Source organism: Serinus canaria, chromosome 5 (assembly GCF_022539315.1).
Source record: "Serinus canaria isolate serCan28SL12 chromosome 5, serCan2020, whole genome shotgun sequence".
Taxonomy (NCBI): Eukaryota; Metazoa; Chordata; class Aves; order Passeriformes; family Fringillidae; genus Serinus; species Serinus canaria.
The window spans coordinates 42,221,815-42,240,021 of record NC_066319.1 but is presented as its reverse complement, the minus strand read 5'-3'; the positions used below and the strand labels follow the sequence as shown (position 1 = coordinate 42,240,021).

The 18,207-nt window shown below is 40.9% G+C and overlaps 1 protein-coding gene across 3 annotated transcripts in view; it reads left to right on the top strand.

Annotated features, from left to right (window-relative positions):
* The window catches only part of STON2 (stonin 2), a 70,865-nt gene extending 59,409 nt beyond the window's left edge, over nt 1-11,456 (top strand). For 2 of the 3 annotated variants that reach the window (XM_030239989.2, XM_050975210.1), the window contains 2 exons: nt 5,529-5,731; nt 7,004-11,456. In XM_030239989.2, the coding sequence (XP_030095849.2) occupies nt 5,529-5,731; nt 7,004-7,087 (287 nt within the window). In that variant the 3' untranslated portion in view covers nt 7,088-11,456. Of the gene's footprint in view, nt 1-1,065; nt 1,276-5,528; nt 5,732-7,003 lie in introns of those variants that run through there. The other variant, XM_030239992.2, reaches the window with a different exon arrangement.
* The last annotated feature ends 6,751 nt before the right edge of the window (nt 11,457-18,207 follow it).

Below are 18,207 nucleotides of genomic sequence, written 5' to 3'. Positions count from 1 at the left end.
GCCTCTGAATTATCTGAAATGGGGATTGTAAGAGAACAGAAGACATTGCTCAACCCTTAAAAAAAAATAGGCATTTCCAAACACCATTTTGTGGCTATATTTCTGTGATCAGTGCAGATAGGGAATTACAGCTTAAACCAGAAGAGAGAATACCAACATGAAACCCACTTTGTATTTCTATCCCAACTCTTTATATTTCTAGTAACATGGTCATAATTAAACATGAATATGATGTAGGCAAGCTACTGTTCTCTTTGGCCATTTCTGCTAGTCATTCTATTTGCTGCCTGTCATCTATGGTGCACAATAAAGCTGGACAACTCAGGTTTATTCTTAGTTGTAGTGAATTCTACTTCTTGACCTATCTGATCTAGAATTTTACAAATTAGATGGACTTTTCAGTATTAACGCTGTAGTAATGCATCTGGGCACTGGGAGAGTTTCAGTGTTCCCTGAAGGAAAGTTCATAGTGGTACCAGATTTGGCACTCTCTGTATGTTTTTCCTGAGTTTGAGTTATAGTGTCAGCAAAACAGTGATCCAAGTGTCCTAATCTTTTGGGTCACGTTTCAGCCCAAGGACACTAGTTTACACCATGGATTACAAATTTGGAGGGATATCACTGACAAAAGGGAAGGCTCCAGGTTTGCTGTAGATTGAGGTGGAAGAAGACAGAGCTTGGAAACTTGAGAGAAATACAGCAATGAAAAATTCACCCCAGGCTGTTTATGAGCAATAACACGTGTATGAAGAAAATCTCAATATGCCATCTGCACGGGCTCTGGGAGTGAAACGCTGTGAAATTGGGCCTTCTGTGGTATCTTCTCTCCAAAGATCTCAGTGTACCATACAGACATCACAGCTGAGGAAGTGAAAGCCCTCAGACTTTAACACGATCACAGAACATGCCAGTAGCAAACCAGGAGAAGAGGCAAAACCCCTGTCTCTACTGCCTCCTGCAAGGTGATGCTGCCTTACTCATTGCAGCTCTGAGGGAGATACTGATCTGTGCCTCTTGTTTCCTTCTTTCCCATTGTGACTCTTTATTGTATATACACTGTGACAGGGGGAAGGAAATACATTACAGAGTTGTTGCTGCTGTTGGACCCCTGCCACAGAGCATCTATCCATCAGTGTCATCATGCAAAACAGAGGGCACTTGGTATTTGTTTACATCCTGAGAGGAAGAGAGTGTCCTCACCCCTCCGGTCAGATCAGATGTTATTTCAGGGAAAGGAAGAGCCTTGGAAGCACTGTCTTGGCCAAGACACATGAGGTATGTGAGAGGGAGGGAATCCCAAAGTGATGACAGGGCAAGCCAAGTAGTTTAAATCTGACCTTGCCCTTCAGGGACTATTTCTGTTTATTGGTGATGCTTCATCCCATGGTTCTCCTTTCTCAAAGTATATGACAAACACAGAGGTATATTAAGTGGTACTCAGAAGCATTCATTCCCACTCCCTCTTAGATTTGCCTGATGGACAGCATATGCTTTTGTCGAGGTGACAGTCATGTGGGATCTAACTAGCAGCCTCGTGCACATTTGGCTGTATCCAGCCCCATCCACAAGTCATATAATAACCCAACTTCATGTATTTGCAAAGTTGTCATAAATGATGCAGTTCTCAAGCACTAAACACAAAACTATGAGTCCACTGACTCACACTTTATGCTCTTACTGTGATACCTGTTACTCACCCCTAAGAGCACTCTGAGTCTTCCATAAATATCTAGCCTGGTAATGAACTGCTTTGATGGCTGGGACTCCAGAGCAAGGGAGAAGTAGTGGCATCACATTGGGACCGAGGGAAGTGCTGCAGGTGGCCACAGCCTGCAGCACCCCCTGCCTCCAGAGGCCACACAACAGGTCCACAACACTTGGGGCATATGCATTGCATGTGTGCTCCAGCACATGTGCCTGTCTGCCAGATATGCTCACAGGAGTATGTAGGTAGGCTCACATTTTGGGACTTTCTGTTCATCCACAGTGTGTGCTCTGACACACAGTCCCTTGCAAACACAATCCCAGAACTCCAGAGGTCTCCAGATAGCCAGCTGAACCTCTTGTGCTTCACCCCATTCCCTGAATGTGGACTGGTGCAGTCTCTGTGTAAACGTGGGGAGCATGACCCCCAAACCTGCTGTCCCCACAAGAGCGTGTCCCTGCCATAAATCACTGCTTGTATGAGGGTTGTAGCATCCTAAGCTCCCAGATTGTTAAGAATTATTTCAGCAGCTTTGCACTCTTATCTAAATTTTTTCTTTCTGTGCTTTCTAATGGGATGGGCCCTCTGCACTCTCACTCTAGGAGACAGTGTTATCAGCACTGTCTGTATTATTTTGTAGCCAAAGTATCTGCTTATGACTGAACATTGAAAAGCATGTGACAAGTGAAGGACAGTGCATACTCTGACTATGATTTGACATAAGGAAAAAAATTGGGACTGGATTCTACTGAGCACATTGCTGAAATCCAAATAGCAAATATTTGTCCATTTTTACAGCTTGGTAAACTTTATTGCCCGTGACATATTTAAAATTAATATGAACAAAAGAGTTGATGAAGAATGTCTATTTGCAGGCTATTTACAGCTTCAGTTGCTGCTGGCTGGGCTTCACATGTTCTTTTTTTTTTTTTTTTTTTTTTTAATCCACCAGTAGGATACTAGGGAAACATCCAAACAGTCTTTGATCATGGGAAAATGCTCTTTCTGTGAAGCAGGGATGTAACATCTATGCAGAGCCTTGGATCTGGATTTGAACTTTCTCTAGCTTGGCTGTGGATCCCAGGCATGCTGCCTGGAATAGTTTCTGAAGTAGATTATATCTTTTAATCAAAACATGTTGGGACATTTGGAGTGTGATGAGTAATTTGGAACAGATTCTCTCCAATCACAGTTACACTTGCATATATATTAATTATCAGATCCTTGATTGTCAGAACAAACTAGTTGTAGCTCAAGGAAACAAGAGGTGCAAAACAAAAGCATTGTGTTGATTCCTCCTGATTTTACTAATAAGAGTACCTGTTCATTCAGAGAGAGAGAGCTCTGAATGAGCCTGTTGGACAGTCTGTAGAGGTGGTGCCTTGTGAGCCTCATGCCCAGGACAGTATTCATTCACTACTATTCATGGGCTAGGTAATTTTGCAGTAGCTTCAGTGGAGGAGTTGCTTTCTTAATCTGTTCACCTTGTTATCTACCACACTGAGCTGGTTTAAATTAATAACTTCCAGAATTTTTATGCAATTGTGGGGGGAGGGGGGGTATTGAAATTATGGACAAGAATCGATTATTGAAACTGGACAAGAGTCCAGTTGAAATTATGGAGAGTTGAAAAGCTCAGCTCTCCAAAGCACCTGCAGTGGGCTCAAGCCCAACTGAACACTTCCCAGTGATACCTTCACACACATCCACCCCAAAGCACATGCCAGCTCAGGAGTGTTGTAGCACAAGCTGAACATCCTGCAGCTGTGGATGTGGGCTGCACCAGGGAACAGAGCCACTCCTCCTCCTGGGCTGCTGGCATTATCCAGTCTGGAGGAGGGAGCAACCCACAGCAGACTAGAGAGGAAAAGCATATCAAAGCAGATGAGCAGGAAGGATTACAATGAGGAGTCTGCTGAAAGTGGTACAGTATGAGGAAAGAGATATGAAAGGATGGGGGAGCCTGAGACTTGGTGTTGGTTGCCAGTACTGAGTGCTGGACACAGATTTTTGGAGCCAGTTTTAGGCATCTTCATAAAGCAGTGCCAGAGAGCTGTGCTGTGTCACCCAGGGGCCCCGTGTCAGATCCTGAACTGTGCTGCCACTGTGGCTGTGCTCACCACAGCCACACTCAAGAACTGGCCAGAAGCAAAAGCACTGCAGTGCTGGAGGGCATGGTGGTCTCCCTGAGAGCTCCTGGGGCTGCTGCTCTCCTGTGGTGGGCAGGACCACCAGGAAGGCCTGCTGTGTACCACAGCTCTTGATCCAGAAAAATAATGTCCATGTATAAAAAGCCACAAAGGGCTGTCAAACAGAGATCCTGGCTTGCTCTAGAACCAGGGCAAATTAGTCAGTACCCTGCTTGGGATAATTAATCCTGATAAAAAGCAGATGTATTCTTAATGCTTGCAAGAACTTGAGCTTCTATATCTGCTTGATAACTGCACCCATTCATCCATAACATGTCTCCAGCTATGGTGCTGCATATTCTTGGTCTCTGCTGAACTGCACAGCCTCTCACTGGATTTGCTGCACACACATTATTTTATAAACCTTCCAGTGGTGAGGGAACTTTGGCTAGACCATTTTGAAATATGAGGCTGATTCTAGATGAAGTTCTTACCCAGACTTACACCGAGCAGAATTTTTTTTCCAGTTCTATTTCAGAAGTCAAGTGGGATGTTGCAATGCCTAAGCCCTCTAAAGACTGCCTAATTTCATTCTATTGAGACAAGTCATACTTCCCAATCCTACATCTTGCTTTTCAGGCTTCAGTTTAAGAAGGCTGACTTTGGGCTAAGCAGGTGTATTCCAGCTTTTCCCAGTGGGAGCTTGTGGGCTTTCTCCAACCAGTTCTCTTTACTTTGTCTGCCTTCTTCCTTCTTTGTCTCTGTCCTGTACACCTTGCTGACCTGCACAGAGAAGAACTTTCTTAGTGAACAAGTGTTCAGGAACCCTAAAGCCTATAATAAAGGCAGGCAAAGATTCCATTCATTTACTTATACATTCATTTACACATACATAGATAATGGGATCCTTTCAATCAGAAAGCTCTGTGTGGCTGTGAAGGCTTTCATCCTCATTTTGCAAATAGAGAAACTGAGGCAGAGACATTAAATTACTTGCTCAAGAGCTTAAGGAGTTGGCAACAGTCAGAGAAAAAGCCGACTTAGTTTGACTAGAAGTTTCTGCTTTAGTTTTTAAACATCACTGCTGTCCAGGAAAACAAAGAAGAAAGAAGAATAAGGGTTATTTACATATGGCAGAGCTAAACATTACCTCCTCTCCTTGCCATCCTTAATGACTAGCCATCTTGTCATGGGTTCCAGTGAGGAATAAATGGTTTTTCTGAAGTTTTGCACAAATTTGCATTTTGAACACGAGGAAGTTATTTAACCTTATACTGTTCATTTTCTTCTGTTAAAAAGGGGGTAACAATTTCAAATAAACATCACATATTTCCAAATTTCTTCTTTCCTTACTGTCGTTTCACAGCATTTCAGAAGGATGTACCACAATGTACTTAGCATGTGAAAGACACTGAGGGAATCAAGAGGACAAATACTTTCAACCTACTGTGCTTGATTTACTTCTTATATTTTTCACCCACTAAAAGCAAACTAGAGTGATTAGCAATCCTTTTTGCATTTTGTTTAATTCCTTTGGTAAATTCAGCCATTGGAGCAGGTAAGACACTTTCTATGAACTAATTCACCTAGGGAGATTCTCAGTTTCCTGCAGCCTCATGATGCTGCTTTCTCCTAGACATCGTGTTTTGATTCATCTGACACAGCTCTCATTACTGTTTACTCTCTTTTTCCAGCTTCTGGCCATCCTCACTGCTTTTTCTGTCACCTAGAGCTTGGCTCTGACCGAGAAGTGCCTTCCAGTTTTGTCCGCTATGTAGATGTGGAATTTGACATGCCCACCACTTCTGCATCCAAAGCCACTGTTCGCTCCATCTCTGTGGAGGACAAGACCGATGTCAGGAAGTGGGTCAACTATTCAGCACACTACAGTTACAAGGTAAAGCTGAGCAGTGCTAATCACCATGGTTACTTTGCATGCTTCATTGTCTAGAAAAGTATGGGCAGACAAATAAAATACCATGGACAGTAGAGGTGGGAATTTGGCTCATGCCAGGCTGTGTGCAGTAGCTACCCGTGTGCAGCTATTGATTCATGGCAGATAAGCAGTGGATTATCTCAGCAAAGATGAAATAGATTTGCTTGCAGTTGCCTGTGGAAGAGCATGCACAGCCAACTCCTGAAGATTGGCTGATACGGAGAGTTTGAACAGGGAATTTTGTTGCTCTTCCCTCGTGGGAGTGCTGCTGTGGGAGTCCTACTGCAGACAGAAGAATTGCAGTATTCCTCTGCTTAAATCCTTCTTTCTTCTGTCTGCCCTAAGGAGAGGAGCAGATAGGAAAGTGCACGATGTATATACCTGCCAAAATATCTCAGTAAATTTGCATGTTAGCTGAATACTCAGCAGAGAACTTGGCATCCTGCCTTGCCTTCTTTGAGAGCAATGATAAAGAGATTCTGAAAAGATTCTCATGGCAAATATTTTTACTGGTAATTGTAATAATATTTTTAGTAGTTTCTTAAATCTCCTGGAGATGGTATTTGATCTTAAGTATCCCTTTTTAGAATTAAAACTTGGATTATTCCCGAGTTTTTGGAGATGTGGAAATTCAGAACCCAAACATAGATTCCCTTGGCCCTGTCCCAATCCAAATTGGTATCCGTAGACCAAAGCACCTCTGAGCCTGAGGACAGCAGGGAGTGTGCTGAGATTTGGGGTAGTGTTAGGCACTGCTTCAAGAAGCAGGGAGTTGGATTTGATGATCTTTATGGGTCCCTTCAAACTCAAGATCATTTAAAAAAATCTCTTCGCTTTATACATCAGTCTTCTCATAATTTTTAATTAGGGCTGATTTTCTGCTGTCATGTAGGAAGCCACCAATTGTCTGCAGATTTGGTTCTGAGCTTGTATTCAGAGTACAACTGGGAATGGTAATGAATATAAAGTCATGTGAGTTCTCTGCATGACATTATCTCTTCTGGAAATTATTTCACGACACTGCTGAATTGTAGAACTGCTTAGATTAGACTGAAAATCCTTATAGTAAGTAAAATCCAATTTTCCCTGACCCTCAGTCTGTTTTTCCACTCAACCCTCTCAGTTCACCAAGAGTTTTTTTGCCTGAACACAAGAAACACCACTAAGGAAGATTTGTGAATCTTTTGTTTTCCTTTCTCATCACAAATTTTCTTCCTCTTTTTCTTCTGCCAGGTCGAAATAGAGCAGAAAAAAAGCTTGAATGAGGATCTGAAGGCAGAAAGTACTGCAGATGTCAATGAATGTGCTACACAGTAAAGGAAGATTGATCTGCAAGTCCCAGGAGGGTGGTCAAATTAACAGACCTGGAAGAAATTACTTGCAGGGCTTGGGTATTTTTCTTTCAAAAAATTAGAGACTACTACCTTAAAATAATGCTCTGAAGAGTATAATTTTTTCTCCTTCTGATGATCCATACTTTGAGAAGAATGTGGTCATGGTTTGTTTGGAGGGGATCCACAGGCTTTTGATGGAACAAGTACAGTTGTACAGTCAAGCCTGCCTTTTCTGCCTTTTCACCATTTAGGCTCTGCTCTCAAGTATGGTCTGGCAACCATCTCAGCCACACCAGAAGACAGCCTTTATCTCACAATCTTGCTCTCCCACATTAAGAATTTTGTTTCCAATGCCTTTTGGTTTGGCCTTTGAATTGCTTCCTTCTGAACTGCCAAATAAAATTCAGGGAGGATCAAGTGAAAAATATATAAAAATCTCCTTTCTGAAATGGTCCACAGAGTGAAAACCCTGAACATCGTTCTGAAGACTCAACACACTCTGCATCTTAAACAAAGAGAATGGTCTTTGTGTTGAAGTAGATGAACTACAGACAGGACAGCTGATCACAGAGCTGTCCCTCTATTCAGCCCTTCCTGTCTCATCCCTTGAGTGACATGCCACTGTGCATGTTTTCACAGGGTTTGCACAAGTTACAAGAAAGCCTCTGCAATTTCTTAAAATTTTTACTTTGTAGTCTGAGCCGTTCTGGTATCTTGACTGAACATGGTCATGGCTGCTAGTAATAGGGAATGTGTGTTACAATAGTGGAGGTACCAGAGGGACTTTGCTAAGATTAGATCATTCCTGCCTAGAAAGATATTTAAGGGAAAACATGGGGGTTTAGTTTTGGGTTTGGGGTTTTTTTGTATGTTTACTTGGATGGGTAAAATGGGTGGTTATTGAAAATGTCAGAACGCAATTACAATTGATTGTTTTCCTGAAAATCCTTGGAAGTCTGTCCAGCACAATATTACTTTCATGTTCTATCTTGAACCTACAATGTAAGTAACTTGTATCTTTATAATACTCCCATTAACTGGGCCCCAAAATCTCTTTCCAAAAATTAACAAGCTTCTATCATGGAGATTTTTTATCCCCACATAGCTGGAAGTAATAGCAAGTCTTAAAACCTCTTTCTGAATAAAAATGCAGAAGATATAAATCACTCATTCACACATATTTTCAGAGAAAACAGTGTTAAAAGTACCCATTTTTAGTTGTTTCTATGACTTGTGTAATATTTTGTTTCGTAATGTTAAATGTAAAGTAAGTAATTTATTAAATCATTTCTCTTTTGAAAGGTTACTACTGACTATAAAATACACATTTGGAAAACTTTGGCAATGTAATTTAAAATCATAATGAATTAAAATGAAAACTTTTTTATAAATTTATTTCATTTTACATTTAATCTAAAAAATTAATACACTCTTGATTTACCACTTTCACTGTGACTCCTATACAAATTACTACAACGTTAAAATCACAAATAAATAATGACAATAATTTCATTGAGTCAGAAACTGGTAGTGGTAGAGTTTAAAATAAATTGTAGGGAACTTTTAAATGCCTTTTTTATATGCACCTACATTTCAAGCCTACACCACCTGAGTGACACATACCTATACAGGTACACCACTGTAAATATGTAAAGTCTCAATCCTTCTAGGGCTTACTGACAAGCCTGTAATACTCCACTGCAGGTAGCCCTTCTGGGCCCAGGATGCTCCTTGGAGCACACCAGTTAATACTAAGCATTTGCAACATCTGTCTGTAAATGGAAGAATGCTATTAACTTCTGTTAAGAATTTTGAGATCAATGGATTAAAATTTCTGATATTATTAATGATAACTTGTATAGGTTGTGAAATATTTGGGAGGACAGGGCTGAATTTGTGACTGATCCTCAGCTCTGGCACAGGCTGGCTGTGATAAGTTGCATGGCAACTCCTCTACAAAATTCACTCCTGTTCAAAGGCAGTCAAAGAATTTCTGGGTGGTCTTCCTGCTTTTCACTGCACCTCCTAATGTACAGTTTCTGAAATCCCACCATCAAGAAATAAAAAAAAAACCAAGCTGAAGCAGTGCTGAGATGTTTTGTAAAAGAAATGGAGATTTTTCTACTCTGACTTGCAGGCTCAGTGTCTGATTTTTTTGCCCCTCAACTCATGGAAACACAAATAAGTAATACAAGTTAGCAAAGTTATGTTGTACACCTCAAGAGGAAAGAAAATAAAAGGACTATAATTTTCCATCACCTGTTGAATTGTTGAATTGAATCATCATATGTTGAATTGTTAAACTATTCAGCCTCTATCATACTTGTGCCACAGAATATTCTATGTTCCAGTATCTGAAAGATAAACTTACTGGAGCTTTATGGATTTATTTAACTTCTGTACCACTTCATCACTGATTTTTTTTTTTTAATTCAGAATCAATGAATGAAAAATTTGACTCTTCTTTCTTGTGTAGTTGTACACAGAACTATTTCTTCCAGTCATCATGCATTTATGCAGGCAAAACTGGATAAGTGTTGTGGTTTACATGAAAGCTATTTTAATCCATTCTTATCTCTGGAGAGATTTTTAGATGTACCTGCCACTGAATTTTCAAGAGTTAAGGATAAATACCTCAGCCAGAATCTCAAAAGATCTTATTTCCTTATTTCCTAAGGCCTGGACTAAGTAATTTGATTTTTCAAAAGAGTGCTAATAACCAAAATCTTTAAGAAGTTGATTGTTGATGTCACCAGGTGTCTCTACTGAATTATTTTTTCAGTCCAGCACCATTACGAGCATTGAGAATTTGAACCCTGGGATCCTAAGTGCCCTTACTGAGGTCTCCACTGTTTTTTATTAATTAGACAGTGCCATTTTTTCAGTGTTACACACTGTCATATATGTACTTTATGTACATATACTCTTCACCCATTTGAGTATAGTAGTAATTTGAACAGACTGTTGACTGGAGTGAAGGGAAAAGATCTGAGAAGTTTGTGAGTTTGAAAGTAGCAGAAATTATTTAGATACAAGCAGTGCCTGTAGTGGGGATTTGATTTTTTTTTTAATCATGCAGAAGAATCTCTCTGACTAGTTTCAGATTACTGCTTCTCTTGAGAAAGATGTAATCACTGTCCTTTGGTATATTTGAAAGCTTTGTAGTATTCAAACACTCCATGCAGGAAATGTGCCTTCAAGCTAAGCATACTTTACTCCCTGAAATGATTCCCACTTTCAGTCCTCTTTCTATTTCTCATTAGGGTTTTAATATTTGTACTGTGGTAAGGCTTGAGGTATTGTGTGGAATTTTGCCTAGAAACATGAAGTGTCTTTGATCACAAGGGATAACGATGAACAATATCTCCAGGCAGCTGAGGTTATTTTAGTTAATGTCTCTTACATTTATTAACTATGGACACTCTGCTAGAAAAGGAAAATGGGTGAATTCATCTGAGAAATACTAAAATTGACTGTTGTTATTTTTGTTCTTTTATTTAGATTTAAATTTAGTCATCCTATGAAGCAGTAAGATATAGCAGTATCATTATAAACACTGCAGAAATAATCCTTCTCTGGTGGGTTGCTGGCTGACAGTTACTTGATAGGATGTCCAACACCTGTTCACATTATTTAGTAGCTGCTAAAACTCCCTCTTGAACAGTCACCTCCCAGCATAGACAGCAGTTGCATGCAAAAGAGCATGAAAGCAAGTGGAAAAGGTGTATGAAGTTCAGCCTGGAGGTGCTTGCTCTTTTGTCTTGCATAAAATTCTCAGTAATTTCCTTGGCCCTTCAGTGCACTAATCAAGTCCTTGATAGGTCACCTTCGTTCCAGTTGGTGAAAAATTTCTTTCAGTGACTCATAGCAGCTTGTGTGCATAGCTGTATTAATCTCTGGAACTGACCAGCTCAAGAATTTACAGCACACAGAGATCACTTAATGAAGTATTTACCCTCTTCTGCCAGAAGTTAAATCTACATCATGACATGTGTAAGATACAAAATTTTGTGTGATAACATGCATAGCTCTTCCTAATGTTCCTGTTTTGTTCAGTCAGCCAGCCACCCCTCACACATTCAGCCACCCATCCTCCCATCCGTCCTCCCCTCCTTCCCTGTCTCTCTCTTTCATACTTGCAATTTATTCTTTGCACTATTGACATTGATTGGTTTAATTATTATTTTGTAACATGTTCCTACCTTCTTATTTTGTAAAATAAGTAAGTCTTTACACTGGCTAACTTCGTAGAAGTGGTTTATTTTTTTTCTTTATATCAGTTGAAATGGGATGTCAATTTTTTTGTTTAAACTACATGAAAATTTAAATAAATGTTAAGATGAAACAGCATATCCACATTTTCACTGTGAAATTGAAGTTGTGCGTGCTGTATATTCTGATAAATCAGAGGTCTTGAATTCAGAAGAGGGAAAGAAAGATTTTGAATGGTATAAAGGACAACATATATTAGAAGTTAAGGGACTACATACAGAAAAGAGATAACTTCATTTGATCAGGCAGCTTGAAAGATAGACTGCAAGAGAAATGAAGCAGGCCTAGAGCCTGGGCCACATAACAGTTGGAAGTAGTTCTAACATAATATGGAAGATGGTCCAGCATTTGGAAACAGAGTAATTTGAGGATTGAATCCTCTGCTCAGTGGTCTCTTCTTTGACCACTAAAACCAGGAGTACATGAAAGAGTGGTGTCTTCCTGTGAGCAGAACGTGTTTGCAAAGCAACTAGCAGGTCTAAAGTACGTAGAGTCCTCTGCTATGATTCTCTGAGTTCTTTCAAAGTTCACTAATGTGTCATTTCATACATCTTTCCACTTCTCTCAGAGTCACTGAGACCCACTTCAGTCTGTTGTTTTTCTCAAAAAGCATTCCTTGTGTCAGACTGAAGAGCTGGGCACTTCTCTTGGCCAGATAAAATCAGATACTCATCGTGAGTGCTGTTCAGAGCTCAGTGCAACTGACAGTAAGTCAGCCATTTTACAGTATCAAAAAATGGAGGTACACAAGGTACAATGCCTCATATTTGTTATTTAAGAGTAAGTCAGCTTGGCCAGAAGAAACAAGGAAAGTTAAGATTCAGTAGTAGTACTAACTTAGTACTAACTCTTAGTACTACTACTGTTAGTACTAAGAGTTCTTTACTACAATTCAGATACTTTGTGACTTTTGGAAATGAACATATAAAATTGAGAGGGTAAGATTTTATTAACCTTGATAGCTTGCTAATATGCATAATGTTTTTAAAAAGAAAGATTTAGAGAAAAAACCCTAGAAATTTTAAAACCAAGGAGCTCAAAGTTCCTTGGCAACAGTGTAGTCTTTAGAGATAAGCCAAAATAACACCCTGCAAGAGATGGGTAGGTCAGAGTGCCAGTGCAATATGTACCCAAACAAAAGACATCACTAGAGGGAGATAGCACAATTTGGAGAGGAAAAAACCACAGTTTTCTTTCAGTACTCTTAGTTGCCATGATTGCCCACCCTGACCAGTCCAGATATGTTGTAAATTTTTAAGACAAAAAGTGCTAAAGGTCAGCTGGAGATGAAGCAAAAGATGGAGGACCAGCCCACTGTTTCAGCTTAGGTGCAGGTGTGGGTCACAGCAGATGTGTCTGAAAAGTGAAGTGCACTAGTCCCAGAAAAAACTCCTGTCCTCTTGGTCACAGTATCAGAAGCCTAACAGCAACTGCTGTATGTAGAAAAGTAATTGGAATAGTATTTTACACACTAGCTATGAAAGGTGTCTTTCTCAACTCTGAACAATGGGACAGCAAAGCTTAATGGACAGGGGTGACTGTAGTACTGCCTTCAGTAGCCCTGGGGTAATTCAACAAGTGACAGACACATGCTGGGGGTGTCAGGAGATCTGTGTAGTACTTCCCTGGTTGGGGGTCTTCTGCAGTCTCCCAGTTGTTACTACCCCAGGGGCTGTAGATAAACTCGGAGCAGTCAGCTCAGCCTAAAGAGCTTTTGAAGAAAAAGGTTGAATACAGGCTGAATACAGCTGAAAGTAACTTCTTAAATTGGGACCCTCTTTTGTAAAGGTTTTCCTGATGCAAGACTGAAAAGGAGAGCTCAACTCCTCAGTGGAAGCAAACAAATTTGTTAGGGCATGGTCAGTTCAGTAATTGTAGTAATACAGAGAGTCCTCAGATTGAAAGGGAATGAAGTGGGAAAACCTCGTGTCAGTGCACAAATGTAGGCAGAGTAGCAGAGTTCTGACTTCAGGTCAACCAAAACAAAAGCAAAACTGCAAACAGTTTTCAACTGAATTTAGGAGTTCAACTGCTATGGCATCCCCTGTGCCCATCTCCCTGTTATGCAAACCTTGTTTCTCACTGCAGCAGTCAGCAGTTTTCTTTGATTTTTTTTCCCACACTCTTACAGGCACCCTTTGCTGTGGTTCTCAGGAAGTGACGATGCAAGGGGAGCACCCAGGGAGTGCTGGTGGCAAAATGGGATATGCTGAAGTTACAATCTCAGCAGAGAAAAATGTGTGCTAATACCTCACAAAGTCCTGTGACAAGTCAGGAACTATGCAAACAAATGAGAATTGGGGAATCCCAATACTGATACTGATCTTGGGAACAAAGGAAGAAATGCTGTAAAAATTAATATTTATATTATAAAAGTCTGGAAGGCTTTTGAACAAATAGAATTAGATTTGGATCTGAACCACATTGTCAAAATCAGCTCTCAAATTGTTCAGAGCCAGCAGACACAGCATGATGAAACTGTGAGTTGACTGACATTTCTGCTTGGCAAGTTGGGGTCGTGGTATGGGTCTTACCTGGAGAAGTGAGCCACAGATTGAACAGCAAGGTGCTTAGCTGCGTGCTCACACTCCGTGGGCTCTCAGACCTGAAGGGACTGTTGCTCTCTAGCGGTCACTGCCAGGTTCTTGCCTGGACTACTGACCTGCTGCACCAAGCAGCCTGAATGAATCTCAAGTCTCACCAGTTTTCAGGGCGATGAACTCCATGAAGAACTTGGCCTGTTGTAAATCAGCTGGATCTCAAAACGGGGTGTAAGAGTTGACTACCTCAGCCAATTCCATGTTTAGCTGAGAAAAGGACAACAAATTATTTTTCAGTGATTTTGACTAGCCTTTTCATCCAAGTATCCTTACCTGTCTGCATAGTCATGCACATACTCAGTTTAAATTTACACCCATAAAGCACTTCAAATACCTCCAACAAAAAATGCTGTAATAGGATAATGTTTAACTATTTTCTATAAAAAACCAAAAGCATTTGTGTGTGTTGTATAGGCATGCAAGGATATGTACAATTATGCATTGATGGAAAGAACAATTAGACAAAAAAGGTTGACCTTTTTATTTTCCAGACACTCTTAAAAGAGACAGCCACTCCCCACCACCCCGAGGTAAGCTGCTGTAGCTCAGTCCAAGTCCAGGCAGCCAAGCCCACTAATCCTGTCTCATCCACCCCCATGCAGCTGCTGCCTCATTCGGGAAGTACATAATTCCTAGAAGCTCTCATAAATTTGCATGAAAGATGTCTGCAAGTACCAACTGTTCCTGTATGTGACCCAAACTACCACAGTTCTATACAGCCAAGTCCAGCTTGGGTTTCAAGCAAGGTATTCCCCTACTCTCCCTCTCTTGAGGATTCCAACCTGCTGCTGTGCTCACGAGGAGCATTGTGAACAATAAAGCTGCGCACTTTTCAGAACACTGCACTGCTGGGAAGTGAAGGGGTTTGGGATCCCTTTCTTCTTTGAGGCTACCTAGAGTGTGAGAACAGAGGTGGAGACAATTAAAGACTGAAAAGAAGGATTGAAGACTTTGAGAGTTTAGAGGACTGACCAGGTTTGTCAATCCTGGACTGCAGTTTATAAAATTCTGTTGAGTTTTATAATATGCCCTTGGAGCAGAAATAAGACACCAGATGTACCCTTTCCCTCCATCCAAATTGCTTTCTCTTTTGAGCTCACTGAATCTAGAAGACCTGCTGCCCAGTGAAAGTACTTAATAGAATAAATAATAGCATCATTTGAGGCAAGTTCTTTATCTGTTTGCTGAGGTACTATGGAAATAGAACTGTTTAAATACAGCCTTACAATGTATTTGCTAAGAAGCAAATTGTTGTAAAAAGTATTCTTCCAGAAACAAAATTATCTTTCTGTATTAGAGCCTGGCACACATACAGCTATATGCCTTTGAATAATGGGGGCAGTCTTAGCTCCCACCTGCAAAAAAGCACATGACAATCAGTTTCAATCTCTCCTGAAGTAGTTTCTTACCTAAATTTTAGGTTTAGGAAAATGATTAATTAGTTATTAATTTTCAGCTTACATTAACCATTTGGTATTTACCATGCATTGAGGCTACATTCATAGGAGCTACAGCCAACAATTATTGTTCTCAATGCAAGGGCTACTGCACAGTTTTAGCTCAAAGAAGTAAATTTGAAAGTGTATTTCTGATTTGTTTTTTGCTAGGGTTACTATACTGCCATAGGAGTTCTGCCTCCCTCTTGTGGCTACCTCTTTTGCTGTCAGCTTGGAAAAGAAACGTTCACAGTGCAACCATGATCAGAGTTCCTTATAGTTGCCTTCCTGATATAAGCCTCCTCCTTAAGTTTAGTAGAAAAAGCTTCATTATGTCTGGATTCTCCTACACAAAAAGAAAATATTTTTTTAAAAAGTTGTCTACCTAAGAGAGAGATTCTTTTTCACATTCATGTGGGAACAACTGAACATTTTTGATAAAATCAGTGGTAATCCAGGCTGGTTGCGTTTTGTAATTGGGTCTGAATATTTGGATTCAAGTCAGCCACATGTAGGAGCTCCCCCTAGGAGCTACTAAGATATAATTCAGGGGACATCTTATTTTCAAATTATCCAATAGCCCATGGCCTATGTATTTTAGGATATCACTTTGTTCTTTCCTATCACCTTCCATTTAAATTTTACATAGTCCTTTTAAAAAACTAAGAAATCAAGCTATCTGAAGAGTTAAAGGACTGTACCTCTAAGATGATAGGAAAACCAAGACAACATTAAATGGCTGCCTTGGAATGGTAGAGCCCCAGCTGAATGCAGATCTAATGTCCCTCCATTGCTTCCCCAACCCAGAACATCTTCTTCTTTCAAAGTCTTTAGCAGACTTACAGCATTTGCAGGGTGACAGACCTTGAGTGTGCCTGCTCTGTGCCCTTCATTGTTTTGCAATTTACACTGATATCAGTACAGCACTTTATAGCCTGACACACCATTCAGAAAGAGATGTGAATTTTATCTTCAAAGCCATAGCTAGAAAGTGGGCAGAAGGGACACGAACATTTGCAGATGTCTACAGTAATGGAAAGAGAATAAACTGCACAGTTCAAACACTACTGCTGGTCATCTTGCTTTGTCAAACCTAAAACAAAGTGTCTTTCTAGTTCTACACCACTTGGTTGCGTCCTCCAGCTTCACCCCCAACTTCATCTGGCTTTGGCAGCAGGGCAAGGGACTTGCTTTGAGCACTCATATATTTACATAACTGTTCAGATGATGTGGATAGAGACCTTATCACTTTGGCTTTGAAGGTACTCTCATTTGCTTCACATTAGATGCTACCCAGCAGCACCTCCTGGGCAGCTGGCCAGTGAAAATATTCATGGGAGCTGAGCCCAGCTGAGCTCAAAGTACACACTACCAGGGGCTGGCTGCAGGGACAGCTAGAACTCCTCGGGAAAAATCATCCCTTGTGCCTACAGACCTCATCCAATAAAGGCAGCGTTGCATCCTTTGAAACTGTGTCTGCATCTGAACAGATGGGTCAGAGCATGGGTCAGTCTCTCCAGCAAAAATCCAGCTGTGTGAAAACTCTATAAACTGGAAGTTCTCTTTTCTGCTCAGCAGGTGTTCCACTCGTACCATAAAAAAATGCAAGTATTACAGATGTGATGGGATGCCTCACTAGAAATATTATCTTTCAACAGAGACACAGCCACACTGACCACTAATCTGCCCAGAGTCTCAGTGGGAGAAATGAGATGGCTGATGTCAGTAGGCCATATTGCAAATCTAGGGAGATCTGCAGTGGAAGATGATGCTTAAATGGAAGAACTCCCTTTCACCCAAAGCAGCAAGGCAGGGAGTGGGAAGCAGCTAAAGGAAAATTTGAGTTCCAGTCTGTAAGTGCAGCTTCCCATTTTTTAACATGTTGGCAGCTGTCAAAATATTGGTATGCCAAAGACTCCCAGGTTATACATCAATTACCATGAAGACTGGAGCAGAGAGGAGCTCTAGAATTGGGTCACAGGCTAGGAATGACAACAAATGCCTAGGGTCCTAAACCTCCACTGCAGGATAAACTGGGCTGGCTCATTCCTGCTGTTTTCCTTTCTCTTAAAGCCAGGTACTCGAGCTGCCCAGCAGTTCTTGCACTAACACAGCTTTGCAGTTAGATAATTTGCCTCAGAATGAGAACTCTGCATTAACTACTCATAAGCCATAGGTTGGTTCCAACTGAGTTTATGTTCACTGTTCCTCAGTGGGAAGACTAAATTCAGCCACAACTGAACTGGAGTTGTTTTCTGCAAATTTCACCCAGTCCTGTGAAAATCCACCCTAGGACCCATTAAGGGGGAAAAAAAAAAAAATCTGCTTGTCTGTCTGATGCCTCTCATGCTGGGTCCCAGAGAGGACATGGGATCACCTCTGAACAGGTTGCAAAGTGCAGGGCACACCTATGGTTTTTTCATGAAAGCTGCAGACCCCTTGACCTTAAATCAGCTCTATGAAATTCTCAGCAAGACAGAAGCTGGTGTGGATTGCAAGGCCACTCACCTGGGCACAAAGGAACAGAAGTATTTAAGTGGGAGGCAGTGAGCATCTGAAGTGGAGCAAATCTGCCTCGCACAAAAGCGTTTTTAGCAGACATATGTGGGAACATATGGATGAAGGAAAAAACCACAGAGTAGAATCCATCACAGCACATCTCTGCTTGGTAGCAGCAGCCTGTGTGCTGTCTCCCACTCTGCCAGCTGTGCCAGGGAAGCTGAGGCTACACAAACACAACACTCCCAAAGGAATCACAGAGTTATCATTCACACAGAGCAGCACCATGCCATAGT